The following is an 18,839-nucleotide window of genomic DNA, read 5'->3' on the forward strand; positions in this document are numbered from 1 at the left end:
TTTTTTGAGACGGAGTTTTACTCTTGTTGTCCAGGCTGGAGTGCAGTGCATGACCTTGGCTCATCTCACCCTCCTGGAACCTCCGCTTCCCGGGTTTAAGTGATTCTCCTGCCTCAGCCTCCCAAGTAGCTGGAATTACAGGCATGCGCCACCACGCCTGACTAATTTTGTATTTTTAGAAGGGACGTGTTTTCTCTATGTTGGATAGACTGGTCTTGAACTCCCGACCTCAGGTGATCTGTTTGCCTCGGCCTCCCAAAGTGCTAGGTTACAGGCATGAGCCACTGTGCCCAGCCAAATTTGTTGTGATTTTTAATCTTTACTATTGCTTAAAAAAGTCATTGGTATGTGTCTTATTTTTTTCATTTATTACAAAAATAGTTTAGGAGAAAACATATATTTGAATGTATAAAAGGATTTTTCTCACAGTTGAGATCAATTTGTTATATTAACATTATTTTCTATAAAGTCAGTTCTCTTAGACACATATAAAGAGCTGACTGTGCTTTTGGTTTGGTAAAGGATCATAAAATGGTTATCTGGACAACACTTAATGTTCTCGTATTCTTTGTAAATTGCTATTAGGCTATAATATATAGAATGTTCTACATAACATAGTAAGTTTATGCAAAATAACCATTTTTCAGAAAATTTTCACAGACAATATTACTAATCACTGGTAATATTGTGACCTAAAATGCTAGATAGCATTCCACATTTTAAAACCTGCATGTTTGCACCTTTAAATGTCTGTACAAAGTAATCTAATGCTGATTTTTGAAACTGGAAAGGACATGAAAACATAGTAATATAGGGATAGAGCAAAGAGGGGATATACTCATCTCTTTGTTACCCTTTAGTCACTTTAAAATAAACAGAGCCCCCGATTTAGGAAATTGCCTATTCATAAAATCTTGGAATTACAGGGTGGGGGGACAGTTTATATACAATGAATTCTTAGAGAATCACGGGACAGAGGGAACACTGGGGTGTGGTAACTGATCCTTTGATTTATATTATTTGAGCAGAGGAAATGTGGAGATAAGGTTTCCTTCAGCAGGTATAGGGTTAAATTTTGCTATCTGAGGAAGTGGCTTGATGAGCGGCACAATAGAGATGTGAATTGATTTATTTGCCATTATTTCACATGTGGACAACTGGATTTTTGAAATCCACATTTAGAAATATATTTTTAACTTTTAGGAGTTCATATGTTTGGTTGTTCTTTATTAAGTTCCACAGATCTTCCACAGATCTCCCCCAGTGTATTACTCTGATTCCAAAAAAGAAAAAAAAAATTTTATTGAACTGTAAGAAAGGATGGACGTGGCTAGCATATAGGGGTAAAATGAAATAAGTTGGGCTGATGTTGGTTTCAGAACTTAAATCTCAGTGTTAAATATAGGGCTCTCTTGTGATTCAAGGCCAAGCTTGTAAAGTAAGCTGCTTTAAAGGAATGTTGGAGACAGAAGTGAATTAGAAATGTAAAAATAGAGCTGGGTAAGGTGGCTCATACCTGTAATCTCAGCACTTTGGGAGGCCGAGGAGTTCAAGGACAGCTTGGGCAACAGGGCAAAATACCATCTTTACTTAAAAAAATTAGCCAGGCATGATGGTGCACGTCTGTAGTCCTAGCTGCTTGGGAGCCTGAGGTAGGAAGACTGCTTGAGCGCACCACTGCACTCCAGCCTCCTGGAAGACAGGGTGACAACCTGTCTCAAAAAAGAAAAACTGGCTTTTTTTTTTTTTTTTTTTTTTTTTTTAAATTTAAACAGAAGCACAGAGATAATTCCAAAATTCCTAACCTAAGCTGGCTTTGGCAGTGTGTCCCCACTCTTCTCATTCTAGTTGTTTATAAAATTCTTCCTTAGTTTTGCAGCGTTTGATAGAAATATTTAAATGTCATTTAAACATAAATTGGAATTGCTTCAGTTTTCCTAATTCTGACACCTAGTATGTCTTACCATCTGAGAGTAGACGAAGTTTTTATTTTCATAAAACTAGACATAAAAAGACATGTGTACATAATTTTCTTACAATTTAAGACATTTCCTTTTTGTAAATATCTTGCCTTTTATGCCATTCGTTGGAGATCTTTAAATTGTATTAGAGAAGTTTGTACCTATAGTTTGGTTGTAAAAGTACATCTTATAAAAATTAGCTAGTGTAGATTTAAAATTTTCAAACTATTGAAAACTTTCTGGGATTTTTTTTTCCTTCAGGTAAAACTGACTTGAAAGCATCTAGCTTTTCACTTTTCTGCCACAGGGTGGTGTACAATACTTACTGTCTGAAATTCTATTTGGTAACTTCAACAGCCTAATGGAACCCAACTTAGAGTATTGTAAAAGTTCACTTTGCACACTAAAATAAATTGTTTATAAGAGAAGTTAGTCCTTATAGAGGGGTCCAATTTTTATTTAAAGGGGCTCTAAGGGGCTTTCATAGGAAAGGAAGTTACATTGCATTATTATCAATTAAAACATTTGTAAATACTTTCAGACTTATTACAATGTTGTAATAATAAGAATAGTACAAGAAACATCCATATACCCTTTATCTAGATTTACTTATTGACCTTCTATTTGCATACTTCCTTTTTATATATGTATATTTTTTAAGGAAACATTTGAAGCTAAGTTATATACATCATGACACTTTTCTCTATATGTTACATTGTGTTTCTCCAAGGGATATTCTATTATGTAACCATAACAGTATCAACTTGAGTAAATTTAACATTAATATAATTCTTTTATCCAGTCTCCTATCAGTATTTCAGTTTGTCTTTTGACTCAGTAATGTCCTTCACAACATTTTCCCTACCAGTTCAGCAGTCTCAGGTAATTTACAACATTTAATTGTCTTGGCTCTTTAGCAATCTTTTAACCTGGAATAGATCCACAGCCTTTGTATTTTATAACAATGACATTCAACTTTCCTTAACAGAACATTATTCATTTCCATTTTGAGTTTGTCTGGTGATTCTTCATAATAAACGTTATATATTCTTGGCTAGAATATTATATAAATTAGGTTGTATCCTCCTTAGAGTATTACATATATCCATCCTCCTCTTATTGATGGTGTTACATTATATTTTGAAGTCTTTTTTTTTTTTTTTTTTTTGCTCAGATGTATATGTTTAGAAGAATAATTAAATGCAATTCTAGGATGTGTAAAAGCAAACTTTTTCTCTAAAGGAGGATACTTAGACTAATGCTCCCCGTAGGTAAAATGTAATTTGACTAGAAGATTTGAGGTAGCACATTTTAACTTTAAATTTTGCAGAACTCTTAGTAGTATACTGGCATTTAATCTGTCCCTGGATTGCCAAGGAGAATTGCTGATATCCTCCTTGGGACCTGCCAGTCATTGTGGTGAACAAATAAAATCTGAGTAGGTGACGTTAGACAAAAGTCTAACTGAGACATCTCAATTATAAATTTCTGATGTCATAATTAACAGCAAAGCCAAATAATGTTGAACTCTCTGAGTTTGGGCTTGTATTAGTGCAGTTTTAATACAAAACAAGCATATACATGTCGGATGTGCTGACTGAAAAGAATATTGTAAACTTCTGAAAGAAATGATCACACATCTTTTTTAATCCTTTGGTTTTTTTGATGGATTTGTTGCAGTTAATGAATTGATACAATTTTGTGAGTAGGAAAATTTCTTAAATATTTCTAGTATGTGAACCTTAGAATGTGTATAAAAATTCTCAGAAGGTAATAGAGATACCTATTTTGAAGAAAAAGGTCACATAGCTCATTTGAATATTTATAATTTCTTAATCTTTTTGCTGAAAAGTATAATATTAATATTAAGATGGTATAATGCTAAGAAAGCACATTAGTTTGCAGCTGTGTTCTGGAACATAGTGAAACTTTTTTGTATGATCTTACATTTAATCCTTTTACTTTGATTACATATGTATATTATGTATAAAATATGTATTTTTCTATAGACTGTAGACATCAAAGCATTTGAGGTATGAAATTAAATGAATATAAAGTAATTTGAATGCCAAAATGCTCATTAAATTTAACAGTTGAACTTGAAAAATTATTGGATACTGCTGTGAGTTGTGATTTCTCCTATCAGCTATCCTGCAGAGTATGGAAGGGAGAAAAAATTACTTCCATGTTCCTTTCAGGTTTGCCCCTTGATTTTACAAATAAGTATACTGCTTAAATTGCTAGTAGTTTGTAGCTGCTGCTTCTGACACTTGTATACATGTTTCTGAGTTTTCATAGTACACTGAATGATACCCTGGGGGCTTAGAAGAATTCAGCCTGTCTTCCCTAGTGCCTAGCTTAATTCTAGGAACTTGGATAGTAAATATTATGTGATTGAATATAGTTTTAAAAGTTGATCTCATTTTTGTTTCCCAGGCAAGACATCAGTATAGATTCTACTTCATCCATGAGAGAGAACAAGCAACCTGAAGGTTTGGAATTAAAACAAGGTAAGAATCAAGTACTTGATTATTGTATAAAATTTACCTGAAGAATAGAAGCATTTTACCAATAATAAATTTTCAATGTCTAACTCACCCCATTTTATAGATAGAAAAAGAGAGCAATTTATTTGGTCAAAAAAGTGTAAAGAATATATCCTTTACTTCATGATTCTTTTAGCTACTGGAGTGATTGTGTTTTGTGATGTATAGTTAGTTACAGATGCTACCAGGAAATGTTTTATCATCTTGAATAGTTTTATTTCAGTAATTTATATATCCTCAGCTGCAAGACATTAGAGATATGTTAACTGGGTAGCTTTGGGTTGTATGTGGAAAAAAAAATCAGTAAGTTTTATAAGATAACTTTTCCCCTGGAGGCATTTTTTCCTTGTTATTTTCTTCCTTATTTATTGCTTTCTTGTTTTTGACATTACCAGCTAGCAGAAATAAAGTGGTAATTTTAATTTATTCAAGCCAGTACATTAGTAGGGCTAATCTTTTAAATGTCTTTTTTGCTTCTTTTTATCTCTGGTAGGAAAAATTGAAGGTAAAGTAAGTTTTTATTAGCTACTCAAATGCCAGCTCACATTTGTTTCTGATAAAATTAATTCAGAGCAGTAAGAATTTGTTGCAGCCAAGAAGATTAAGTTATCTATTATGTAATCACCTAATCTTTGATGGCTTAGAATAGTTTCTCTAAAATATGAATCATATGAACTTATTTGGTAGAGAAAAGCAAGTCATTATTTAGGCAGAATTTTTAAAAAAACTGGTCTTTTATTAATGCTTCATTTAAAAAGTGGAAAAACAGGTTAGATAATGAATTTAGTGATTTGTTCAATTTATGTGTAGAGATAGCAAAATCTAGATTTTCTGTAATTCTCATTTATTTACTGTAGGGTTTATGAATATTTCTGATTGTTTTGAAAATTCCTACTGCTTTTCAAAAGTCCTGTTGTGATAACCTCATATCCAGCCAGACAAAATTACGTCTTTGTACTCTGACTACCTCTGAGAACCCCCGTAAACTCAGGTTCATAGTTTGGCATTGTCACATATAAATACATGCTAAACACACATTATTTTTATATAATATAATCATAATCATATTACCTTATACCTCATATAATTAGATTACACCTCATGTATAATTAGACTACACTGCTACTGTTTCTTCTTTGTTTCTGCTCTTCGTGTCAAATGAATAGGCATTTTAGAGGGTATGCTATTAGATCATCTGAAGAAAAGAGAATATTCTATAAAGGGTAAGAAAAGCTAGAATGGGCTGGTTGATTTCCAGTTCCTAGGAAAAAAGGGAGACCACAAATTAGCCAGTGTTACCTTGTAAGAAAACATTTTTCTGTTCTCATGTTCACACACTCAGAGTTCTTTAGAACTGTCTTCCTAGTGTCAACAGCCTGTTTTGCTGTGATTTCTTATGAGAACTTTAGTCATTTGAAAACCAGTCATGAAGGTGAAAAGAGGGAGAAGAAGACCTCCAATGAGCCAGATGTCAAAAGTCCAGGCCTTTAAAGCTTAGGAGCCTGTACTCTACACTTAGGTTCTCACAACGGTATGAGACATTAAGAATACACTGATGGAATCAAGCCGGGTTGAGAAAACATAAGATCAAAGTGCAGCAGTACCACTATATGATACAGTTCGTGCTCATGTTGCGATTAAATCTATAGGAAATAGTTAAATTAAGCTTTAACCTTTTTTTTTTTAAAGTAGGGAATTAAAGTTTTTTAGAAGAATATCTACAAAATGTTAAAATATAAAATGTTTTATTGCGTAACGGGTAAACATATCACCTAGAATATTTATTTATGGAGACCATCTTCCAGATAAATATTAACATAGCTGAAATCTCAACCAGATAGTAATTAACTTGCTTGAAGTCACCAAACAAGCTGAGGTATATCAAGAAATAGAAATCCTGATAGGCTCAATAAAGATTATTCCCTTTTTTCTAAGTGTACTAATATTGTCTATTTGTAATGTGCATAACCTGCAAAATCTAATATCTCAAACTTTTCTTGCATAGCTAGCCATATTTGCTCACAGTGAGCTCAATAAAAGCAGAATATAAGTTCCTTGTGAATGCATTGTCATTTTAATGGCTTGGTCAATTGAGAAAATTCACTGAGGCTTATTTAGTACTGAAGTAACCTCTTGTTCAGTAGACCAAAATATAAAGCAACATTGAATTTTCTTTTTGCATAAACTATTAATGGTATATGATACAAGTTATTTAAGTTACATTGTCAGTATTTAGAGCATTTAAAATGCTAAAGCATTACTTGAATAATAAGTATTAATTATGAATTAAGTTGAAATTGGCATTTTCTTGTCTAGTACTGGTTTCATTCATTTTTGTTGATAGAAAATATTTTTGAAACTGGCAGTGCTGAATATGAGTATCAGATTGTACACTAACTTCCACTGCCCTTTAATAATAGACTAATAAAAGGAACTACCTTTACAGTGAAAATGTTATTTAAATGTAAATATAATCTATCGGTTCAATGATTGGTACTATAGTAAAACAAACTCTTCTGTTAGAAATTATTTCTTTCTTTCTTTTTTTTTTTTTTTTTTTTGACACATAGTTTCACTCTGTTGCCCAGGCTGGAGTGCAGTGGCTCGATTTCAGCTCGCTCTGCCTCCCAGGTTCAAGCAGTTCTCCTGCCTCAGCCTCCTGAGTAGCTGGGATTGCAGGTGCTTGCTACCACGCCCAGCTAATTTTTGTATTATTAGTAGAGATGGGATTTCACCATGTTGGCAAGGCAGGTCTCGAATTCCCGACCTCACGTGATCTACCCACCTTGGCCTTGCAAAGTGCTGGAATTACAGGGGTGAACCACCATACCCAGCCAAAAATTATTTCTTAAATCTTTCATTTCAGTCAGAATGCAGTTGTATAAAAAACATCAGTTATAGTTTGTACTCATTAGCCCAGCTGTAGCACATGTGTAGGTAGGTACATGTGTGTATGCACATGTACATGTGCAACCTCACATGTGCAAGTTTGAGATCTTATGTTAATTTCCTGGAGGATTTCGGAGATTGCTGCTTTTCAAATAATGATGGCTTATATGAATTTTCTAAAGTGGTCAGTTGTGCTATAGTTAAAAATAAAAACTGTTGAAGGTATTTAGTTTGTAGAAAATATTTTTAAAATATCAAACAAATATCTGCTAATGTTAAGTTTATTCAAGACATTCAACTATAGGAAAATATTGGTCTGTATTTAAATTGTTGCTTTAAAGTTTGCAATTGGAGAAGTATGTCATTTTGTGAACTATTTTTCCTTTGTAAATTAAAAAATTAAGTTATTATGGTTTACATTTTTTCTTGGAAGTTTTCATGAGAGAAATTTTAAAACTATACATGAGAAATAAATAGCTTTGTTAAGTTAGATTGAAGAGTTGAGGTTTATAGTAGTTTCTGTAAAATATTTGAAGTACTAGTAAATGGAAGCGTGATTAGATTTGTTCTGTGTGGCCTCAGAGAAAAAATAGAGCCAATAGATAACATTATCATTAGACAAAATTTTTTGGTCTGATGCAGTGAACTGCCTTCTAAGATACGTTTCTGATGCTGAATGTGTTTGGACACAAATAGCCACTTGGTGGTGCTGTTGTAGAGGATTCAAGCAATGGGTTGGCTGTTTGGCCTTGGTCTTGAAGTTCCTTTCCAGCTGTCAGGTTTTGTTAAGACCAGTGCCTAGCGCATTGTTTGTACTTAGGAAGAGTGGTTAGTAACTGTTTTCCTAAATTGTTTAATGGAAGCAAAGTGAAATATACACTTTTTTTTCTGTTATCTCTAAATTTTTTATTCTATTGAAAGAAAAAATATATTTGATTTAGACTTTGATCTGTTTAATGGTTTCTTAAAATGTATTCGTTTGAGTACAGTCATTAAAATAAATAATGAAATTATATGGTATATAAAATGACCGAAATCAATTAAGATATTTACCACATCTTATTTTGAATACTTGTACATTAGCTGTCTCATGTGAGAATCTTTTTCTTAAAGACATGCAAGCACAAAATATGCACACAGAGTTTTGCTTTAAATAGGCTCAAATCTAACCCCTCCCCCATTAAAAAAATTACTGGCCAGGCTCATGCCCACAATCCCAGCATTTTAGGAGGCTGGGGAGGGGAGATCGCTTGAACCCGGGAGGTCAAAGCTGCACGAGCCATGATTACACCACAGCACTCCAGCCTGGGCATCAGAGCGAGACCTTATCTCAAAAAAGAAAAAAACAAAACAACAAAAAAAACACTGCAAATTGGCAAGGTTTTTTTTGGGGGGGGGATATGTATGTGTCTTTTTTATCAAGGTGCATACATATCCAAAAAGATTTCAGTATTTTGAGAGAAACGTTTATTTCTGTGTGTCTTTAAGTATTCACTTTAAACATTCTATCCTGTAATGTAAATCATAGGATCCTAGACATACTCTGGAGGCATCTACTTTGGAGGTCACATAGTGTAAACCTTCAGTTGTTACTGGGACATTGGTTGCTTTTTAGTCATTACATTCTTACCCAGTTTATTAGGGAAAGCACCTCTTCACCTGTGTGCTCCTACCACAGGAAAAGACAGTAAATACTAGGCTTGAATCCAGATTCTGTCACCAGTTTCTGAACTCTACACACACCACATCATAGTCTGATTTAATTCACAGTTTTGGCTGCCACATCATATAGTTGATACATGATGAGCTTACACTTTATTTTTTATTAAAAAAATTTTTTTTTTTTTTTTTTAGCAGCTTTAGGTTTACAGAAAAATGAGCAGGAAGTACAGAGAGTTCTCATATACCTGCTTACCAACTCCTCCCCAAGTGAACCAATTTGTACATTATTATTAATGAAGTCCATAATTTATGATTAGGGCTTACCCTTTGTGTTGTTACATTCTATGGGTTTTGATAATTCTATAATGACATAAATCCACTGTTACAATATACAGAATCTTTTCACTGCCTTAAAAATCTCCTGTGTTCCACCTGTTTATCCCGCCCCACTCTCTCTCCCCCAGCCCCTGGCAACCACTGATCATTTACAGTCTCTATGGTTTTGCTTTTCCTGGAATCTCTGGTTTTGAATCATACAGTGTATAGCCTTTTCAGATTGGTTTGGGTCACTCAGTATTTGAAGTTCCTCCATGACTTTGTGTGGCTTGATAGTACATTTTGTTTTATTGCTGAGTATCTTCCATTGCATAGATGTACAGCAGTTTGTTGACCCATTCACCCATTGACCCATGACATCTTAGTTGCGTCCAAGTTTTGGCAATTATGAATAAAATAGTGTGCGGGTTTTTGTGTGGATATAACTTTGCAACCCATTTGGATAAATACCAAGTTTAGTTTTGTAAGGAACTGCTAAACTGCATTCCAAAGTGTACCATTTTGCATTCCCACTGACAGTGAATGAGAGTTCCTGTTGCTCCATGTTCTCATAGCATTTGGTAGTGTCAGTGTTTTGGATTTTGGCCATTCTAATAGGCGTAGAAGTAATCTCTTGTTTTCTTTTGCAATTCCCTAATGACATATGATGTTGAACATCTTTCATATACTTATTTGCCATTTATATATATTTGGTGAGTTGTCTTTTCAGATCTTCTGGGGATTTTAAAAACTGGGTTGTTTTCATGTTGTTTTAAGAAGCCTGTAGGTATTTTGGGTATCAGTGCTTTGTCACATATGTTTTGCAGATGTTTTCTCTGAATCTGCAGCTTGTCTTTTTGTTCTCTTACTACTCATATTTAATACACAGTCTCTAGGTGTGTATTTGCTACATACTATATTTATTCATGTAAGACTTTGAAAGTATATCATTTAAGGGACGCACAAGAGGAAGACACTTTCGGCTGAACCCAGCATCCTAATTTGTGAAGCTTTTGTGGTTATTTTGAATTATTAAGTTCTGAGAAATAATATAGAATGTTAAGTGCATAGATTTTGGAGATTTACTTGGGTTTGAATTTTGTTTTTGCTGCTTTAGCTGTGTAAAACTAGGGCAAGTTACTTAAATTCTCTGTTCCCCAGCTTCCTCATTTTTAAAATGAGGATAGTAAATATGAATACCTATTTCATTATGTAGGTGCAAGGATTGAATGAATTAAAAATGCAGAGTGCTTTAGAGCCGTGCTTAGTACATATTAAGTGATCAAAAATACCAGTCCTTGTAATTATTTCTGTTATCGTTGCTGTCATTGTTTTCTGCCTCATTACCTCAGTATCAACCTGGCAGTTTCTAATTGGTAAAAGGGTATATATTGAATCATTATATATGCCTTTATGTAAATTGTATTCATTGGTTTCTCTGTGCCCTTTGGTTTAAAGATAATGAATTTAATACATCTTTCAAGTAATATCTCTTCAAATTTTGAAGCTCACCCCTTCACCCAACAAACTTACTGTTTTGTTCTAGGCACCAGGTATAGAAAGATAAATATGTCCTGACCTGGAAAGAACACATCTAAATAAAGGAAAACAGATACATAGATAAATTTTTTCATATCCACCTGTATCTGAACCTATATACTCCCCTTATGTCCTGTTAAAATTGGTGAACTCTTTGTGCTGCCCAGACCAGCTCCTCTCTTTGAATACTGATCTTGCTACCTTTTGGTACCTGCAAATACTTCATTTCTCCACCTAATCAATGTCCCCCTCTGTAGTGAATTATTGCCAGCAGCCATTTCACTGGTCATTGCTCAATTCTCATCTTGACCCACCAGCTGCATTTGACAGCATTGGTTATTTTCTCTTTTTTGACGCTGGCTTTCCTAACTCTTTCTGACTTCTAAAGGATGAGTGCCCCAGGACCGACTTTTTTCTACACCAAGTGATGATCTTATGTAGTCCAAGACTGACAACTACTAATTTATTTCTACAATTCAGACTTCTTTCTAACACTTATATATCCAGTTTACTTATTAAAGCATTTTAAGGCCGGGCGCGGTGGCTCAAGCCTGTAATCCCAGCACTCTGGGAGGCCGAGGCGGGTGGATCACGAGGTCAAGGGATCGAGACCATCCCGGTCAACATGGTGAAACCCCGTCTCTACTAAAAATACAAAAAATTAGCTGGGCATGGTGGCGCGTGCCTGTAATCCCAGCGACTCAGGAGGTTGAGGCAGGAGAATTGCCTGAACCCAGGAGGCGGAGGTTGTGGTGAGCCGAGATCGCGCCATTGCACTCCAGCCTGGGTAACAAGAGTGAAACTCCATCTCAAAAAAAAAAAAAAAAAAAAAAAGGCATTTTAAAGTTTAGCATGTCCCTCAATAAATTCTGGATCCCTCTCTGACTCCCCAAAAAACAAGAAACATAAAAACAATACCTTGCTACTTTTGCCATCTATCCCCATCTTAATAAATAGCAGTTAAGTTACATTCTTCTCAGTGTCCAGGCCAAGAATCATTCTTCAGTCCTTTCCTTCCTCTCCATCCTCATGCCCCTGTTTCTATCATGTTCCCTGTAGTCTCTTTTTTCACACAGCAGTCTGGTTATTTTGAACTGTATGAGTGATCATGTCACTGTTCTTATCAAAGCCTTCTAATAGCTTCTCATCTCTGCACAAAATCCATGTCCGTCTTTCCTGTGGCCAGTACAGCCTTCACATGATGTGACCTGTTACTCCCACCTTGCTCTCTCAGCTCCCGCCTCTTTGCTTTCTTCTAGCACTCCAAACACTGTTGTGTCAGGGGCTTTGTTTTTGCTGGTCCTTCTGCCTGCCTGCTTCCTTCCTGGGATAATCATATGGGTCTTCCATGCATCATTTAGATTCCTGATCAGATGTTACCTGATCTGTAACTAAATTAGTTGATACTAATTTTTTTTTCCAGGACTCATAAGCCTCCTAATAAACCTAGAATTTCACTGGGAATTGATATCAGGTTTACTGTACTGTAGTCTTATAGAAGTCACTTTTTGAAAACCAGAACTGTGTTAATCTATCACAGGTCTAGTTCACAGCCTATCAGCTGTGACTGCAGGTTTTAATACCTGTGTTCCAATATGTCAAATCTGAGATCAGAACTTATTTACACCAGTGGTGTGCTCTTATGGACATCAGACTACTGTTTTTAAGATCAAATGTCTCCATATCTATGATGCCTTCCCTTCCCCACCCTACATCTGATCACCTCCCTTCTTCTCTTAATAGAGTCTTGCCCTGTCACCCAGGCTGGAGTGCAGACGTGTGATCTTGGCTCATTGCAATCTCTGCCTCCTGGGTTCAAGCAATTCTCCTGCCTCAGCCTCCTGAGTAGTTGGGATTACAGGCGCGCACCACCACGCCAGGCTAATTTTTGTATTTTAAGGGTTTCACCATGTTGGCCAGCCTGATCTGAAACTCATTACCTCAAGTGATCCACCTGCCTTGGCCTGCCAAAGTGCTGGGTTACAGGCATGAGTCAGTGGAAGGATTGCTTCAGTCTGGGAGGCAGAGGTTGTAGTGAGCCATGATTGTGCTACTGAACTCCAGCTTGGGTAGCAGAGTGAGACCCTGTTTCAAAAAAAAAATTGATTAAAAAAATAAATAAATAAATTTACATTATGTAAAATTAGAATGAAGTCTTTAGTATTCTTTAGTATCTCTTTCTGAGCTTATATTTATATGCAAGCAAGCAAAAGCAATGCCACAGGAAATGTGGTAGTTTGTGAAATAGACAATGATTTCGAGCATACTTTCCTAGGGTGGGTAGATTATGGAACACTGAAATGTTACTAACAGAAAGTGTTTGAGTGTGATGCTCTTTTGAATGAGTAAGTTCCAAGAAATCTTTAGGGTGAAAAGTTGCTTGCTTCCTAACTCTACTGCTTGGAAATATGGGTGCTAAGATAGCTGTTCTGCCTTCATTTTCCCCTTTTGGATGTTTTTATTTTTGTTATCAAACTTGTATTCTATCAGAAACCTATTTAATCAATGATAGGAGAAATGGTAAATGATACTTTAAATAATTTTTTATTTACTTTCAGATTACTCAGTGAAAGATTATAGTCAAGAATTGCTTATGTCAGCCTGTCATTGTGCCCCAGTGCGAGACCAAAAGTATCCACTTATCTGATCCATTGTAAAAGACTGGCAGGGAGGCCCTGCTTTTTATCCGAGAATGATAATGTCTTCAGAGACAATAATTTTGGTTACTGCTTTTTTATATATTCTCACCTGTGCATTTTATGCTGTCAGGCTCACATACTTCTGTACTGAGCTTACATCTAGCATTTTGCTTGTGCCCATTCTATCAGCCTCACACTTGGAGTTTCCTCTTCTGGAGTACCACCGATTAGATGTTACCCATTCTTCCAAGACTGGTCTCATATCACATATCTGTGACTATCTCCTTGACTTTTGCCTCTTGCCTTGTATGCTCTGAAATTATCTTATACTTTATATTGCATAATTTGGTATGTTAAAGTATGATGCCATACATTCAGTATACCGTGAAGGCAAAGCCTGTTTCTTAATCATGCCACAAGTATTTTGTCACTCTGACATTTTGCAAGAACTACTCCTGAGGTCTTTACAGCACCATCATGGCATATGTAAAAGATACTTAGTGAATATTTATTTGATTCTTGAAATAGTCTCTGAAGGGGATAGTTAATGGATTTGTGAGTCTTAAAAGTCAAATTTAGAAGCTGGTGGATATTCATGTTATTTGGAAGTTCAATGACGGTTCAATAGAATACTAGACAGGTATTCTTTACTGAATCATTGGCATTTGTTCTTTATTGTTTGAAATCAGTTAATGCCACGATTAAATTTTGTAAATTATGGTCAACCTAATGCACTTAAATCTAAATCAGTAGTTTAATATACACTACACAGAAAGAAAAAAAAAAAAAAAAACNGACAGGTATTCTTTACTGAATCATTGGCATTTGTTCTTTATTGTTTGAAATCAGTTAATGCCACGATTAAATTTTGTAAATTATGGTCAACCTAAATTCGAGACCAGCCAGGTCAACATAACAAGACCACTACACAGAAAGAAAAAAAAAAAAAAAAACGCCAAGTTCTCCATGACACAGTATTGCTAAATGCATTCATAGGTGCCATAACTGCACCATAGATGCCAAAGCTTTTTATATACCTGAAATAATTTAGCATATGTTAAGTGACTTATACAATAGAACATGGCAATTTGAAGAGCTTTATACCTCAAGTCTTTTAAGTATTTCTTAATTTTCATCATTCCAGTAGAATTAGTAACTCATTTTTGAAAGCATCATCTGCAAACTTATTAATACATTTCCAAGATAATTTACTCGCATTGTTGGCATTAGGGGATTGTAAGATTTTCTCTATCACTCATGATCTTTAAATAGAAGAAGTAAAACTTATACATTCTTTCTAAAGAAGTGACTTCATCCCCAAATAAGTTATTGGAAGATCTTAAAATTTTAAGGTAGTCATGTTTTGTCTCTCCAACCTCTGTTCTGCCCACCTATGAGAGAGAGAGAGAGAGAGAGAGAGAGAGAGAGAGAGAGAGAGAGAGAGATTTCAGGAAAAACTGAGGTACATTATTTCTACTCCTTCAAATAAAGTCTAGTCAGTAGTGAGAAATATAACAGGTAATGTGGTATCTATTTAAAATAAGTTTTCACAAAGTTTTAAAAAATTGTTAGATAATCATTTAATATGATTTGTGGTAAAAATGTTAAAAATCTGTTCATGAACTAAAGAGGTGTTTGGGTTCTACAAAGGCACTAGTACTTTAAGCTCACTTAATTTAAGCTGTTTAAAAAAATACCTAAAGTAAGAAAAGCAAATAAAAACAGTTTTGATGTATGCATCATGTTAAACTAAGGTTATTGAAATCCACCAAGAAAAATAAAAGACAATTGGGTCTGAGGTAAAATATAAAAAAAATACAATTAAAAATAATAAGAATACAAATTCAGATTATTAACTAAAGACAGAATAGTCAAAGTGGCACAGGAAAGAGAGCAAGTAAAAACTTAGACCAAAGTTACTGATGTTACAGAGCAGCAAAAGAACTAAAGTTAACTTTAAACAATACACAAAGAAATAAGAGGATATGATATATTCCATACATTAACTGTGCTCCTTCACTAAGTTGGGTAACCCCTGAAATACTACATACCATTTAGGGCACTTGAGAAAAAAACAATACAAATGAAGAAATGGAGGAGATATCTTATGAGAAAGGAGTAAAGGAGTTTAAGAGCTTAGCTAGGCAGTAGTTATAGGAAGAAAAAGACTTAAAAGATTTCTCAGGGGGAAAAAGGGCTTTATAATGCATTCATCCCTTACAGTTGATCCTCTGGCCAGCTACTCACCAATGTACTTTAGTTGTATTACACTGCACTCTAGCCTGTATACTTTCACTCTCTTCTTTTGTTTACCTGCTGTCTTCGGTCCTACCAACTTGATTCATATCCCAGTCAAACTCTGCACCCATATACTAAAGATTTTTTAAATAACTAATCCATCTAGACTTAGTGTCTAGACAGCAGAATGAATCAATCACTACTCAAATTCATCACTGACACATAAATAAATGGTTTAATTTTTCACAGGCTTATTATGTTTATGTTATTCAGTGAGCCATAGTGGTGAACATGGGATGAAACTATAAAAACAAAATATTTGGCAGCTAAATAGAACAGCCAGCACTCTGTGAACATTTTATTAGCAAGGAGAAAAAATAGACAACATAAGTCTCAATCACTCTAAAAGTAATATATTAATATAAATAAAAAGGGGTGTGCTATGTAATAGAAAAAAACTACAGTGCAGTACCTCTGTTTTTATTATCATCAATAACAAACCTCAATGCCTGAGAGCTGTGGGATTCCCTAAGTTAGATAAAAGAAAAATACCGTGTGACATAGGTTTGCTTTCTGTTAAAACTTTTAAATAGAATATCCAATGAAAATAAATAAACATATAAGAACTGTTAATCACATCACAAACATTTTGAGTCAGAAAAATAAAAGGAACTTTTAAATTATGCTAGCATATTTAAACCTTGATAGGACTTATAAATATTCTAGTTGATAATAATCCAGCTTATCAGAAACAGTTCTTATGCATAAGATGAAAGTATATCTAGTGTTATGAGTGAAACCTCTTGATGTGAATTATTAAATTAAGCCAAGACAAACTCTAGAACATGGATTATTTAAATACTTGTCTAAATTTCCGCTGAAGATGGCAAATCGAACATACATATCTACTTCCCGTCCCTACCAAGAACCGGCTGAAATGACAGAAGAGAAATGCTTAAAAATAATAACATAAATTGTAAATTAATTCATGCCAAAACTAATAAATACCAGTCCTTCCAAAGTAAAACACAAAATGGGGAATAAACAGAGGAAAAATAATTAACAGATTTAGTTTAATAAAAATGTTAAGATTTCTGAGAAAGAAAATATGCCATAAATAAAATTATAAGACAGGCAAGCTACAAAAAAAATAGCAAATTTGTTTTTAAAAAGTACAAATAGAAGAATATATAGAATGTGTAATCCCAGCACTTTGGGAGGCCGAGGCGGGTGGATCACGAGGTCAAGAGATCGAGACCATCCTGGTCAACACGGTGAAACCCCGTCTCTACTAAAACTACAAAAAATTAGCTGGGCATGGTGGCGCGTGCCTGTAATCCCAGCTACTCAGGAGGCTGAGGCAGGAGAATTGCCTGAACCCCGGAGGCGGAGGTTGCGGTGAGCCGAGATCGCGCCATTGCACTCCAGCCTGGGTAACAAGAGCGAAACTCCGTCTCCAAAAAAAACAACAACAACAAAAAAAAGAAACAACCAAAAACATGGACAAAGGGTAGAAACAAGTCAGCTATTTCGCAAAACGAAATAACAGAGGGCCAATACACACATGGAAAAGAATGCTCAACCTAATTTCTAATCAGATAAATGCAAATTAAAACAAAATGTTACTTTTTACATCCTAGTAAAAGTTAGGATTTCTGTCTATAAAAAAACCTAGTACAATGCTAAGATGAAAAAGATGACCAAGATATATTGTTAAGTCAAAAAAAATAAGCCAAAGCCTGATAATTGTATTTTTGTTAAAAATAAAATAAGTACTCTAAATTATTAACAGTGATTACCTCTGGGAAGGGGAGTAAAAGGAGAAGAAGAAAAATTAATTTTTCTATTTTGCTTTGTGAACATGTATTTCTTCAATCTTTTATAAGAATGAAGTGTAAAAAACATTAAAAGAAAAAATGAATTTACAGTATAACAAAAAAGATATAAGAATTTTTATGGTTTTCCCAAAATATAAGTAGACAGGATCAAATTGACAGAAAAAAGAAAGGAAAATCACAGCCAAAGATACCATAGATAAGTGTAATTCTTTGAGAGTCTTGGAAGCAAAGAAGAATTGGCTGTGGAACAAACAACATGACAATTAATATTAAATTCATTATGAATAATTCAGCCAACTGAACTCCTCCTCCTTTCCCTCCTTTTCATGACCATATATCTCTGAGAGGCCTACCCCTCATCCACTTTACATCGATGGAAAAGATACATTAGAGAAATAAACAACTGCTGAAAAAACCCAAACCAGCTACTAGAAAAACATAGCCAAAACAAATGAAAGAATAAGATAAACAAAGTAAGAAATAAAGAAAATGCAGGAATCAGAAGATAATCTTTTGGAGCAAGGGGAAGAAGAGAGTCTATTTAATATCCTTATTAGAGAGGCTGAGGCGGACACTGCAGTCATAAAACAGGGTGCAGTGAAAAAAAGCCAGAGACCAAGAATTGTTAGGATTTAAAAATACAGATATTGGCTGGGTGTGGTGACTCCCGCCTGTAATCCCAGCACTTTGGGAGGCTGAGGCGGGCGGATCACAAGGTCAGGAGTTTGAGACCAGCCTGGCCAACATGGTGAAACCCCATCTCTGCTAAAAATATAAAAATGATCCAGGCGTGGTTGCATGCGCCTGTAATCCCAGCTAGTCTGGAGGCTGAGGCAGGAGAATCGCTTGAACCCAGGAGGCAGAGGCTGGAGTGAGCTGAGATCTCACCACTGCACTCCAGCCTGGGGGACAGAGCGAGACTTCTTCTCAAAAACAAACAAACAAACAAACAAACAGATATCAAAAGCAAATATTCAGTAGTTGCTGGAAGATAAGGAAGTATCTCAAAATGCAGAAAAGAAAGATGTTTTAAAATGTGCAATAAAAGTTAAGCAATAAAGATGAACAGCTCATGAGGTTCAACATCAAGTTTATAATTCAACAAATATTAGCATCTACTGTTTTAAGCATTGAGGAAACAAGTGAACAAGAAAAATCTCTGTAGAGAGAGAGTAAAAATGTCAGATTCAATGAAGAAAAATAAAACAGGAT

General features: G+C 34.8%; 1 protein-coding gene across 1 annotated transcript in view; it reads left to right on the forward strand.

Annotated features, from left to right (window-relative positions):
• Positions 1-18,839, forward strand: part of CAAP1 (caspase activity and apoptosis inhibitor 1) — a 59,301-nt gene that overhangs the window by 35,463 nt on the left and 4,999 nt on the right. Inside the window, exon 5 of the mRNA XM_017520168.2 lies at positions 4,398-4,471. Coding sequence (XP_017375657.1) covers positions 4,398-4,471 — 74 coding nt within the window. The remainder of the gene's footprint in view (positions 1-4,397; positions 4,472-18,839) is intronic.

The sequence above is a fragment of the Cebus imitator genome, unplaced genomic scaffold, assembly GCF_001604975.1.
Source record: "Cebus imitator isolate Cc_AM_T3 unplaced genomic scaffold, Cebus_imitator-1.0 Scaffold809, whole genome shotgun sequence".
Lineage (NCBI taxonomy): Eukaryota > Metazoa > Chordata > Mammalia > Primates > Cebidae > Cebus > Cebus imitator.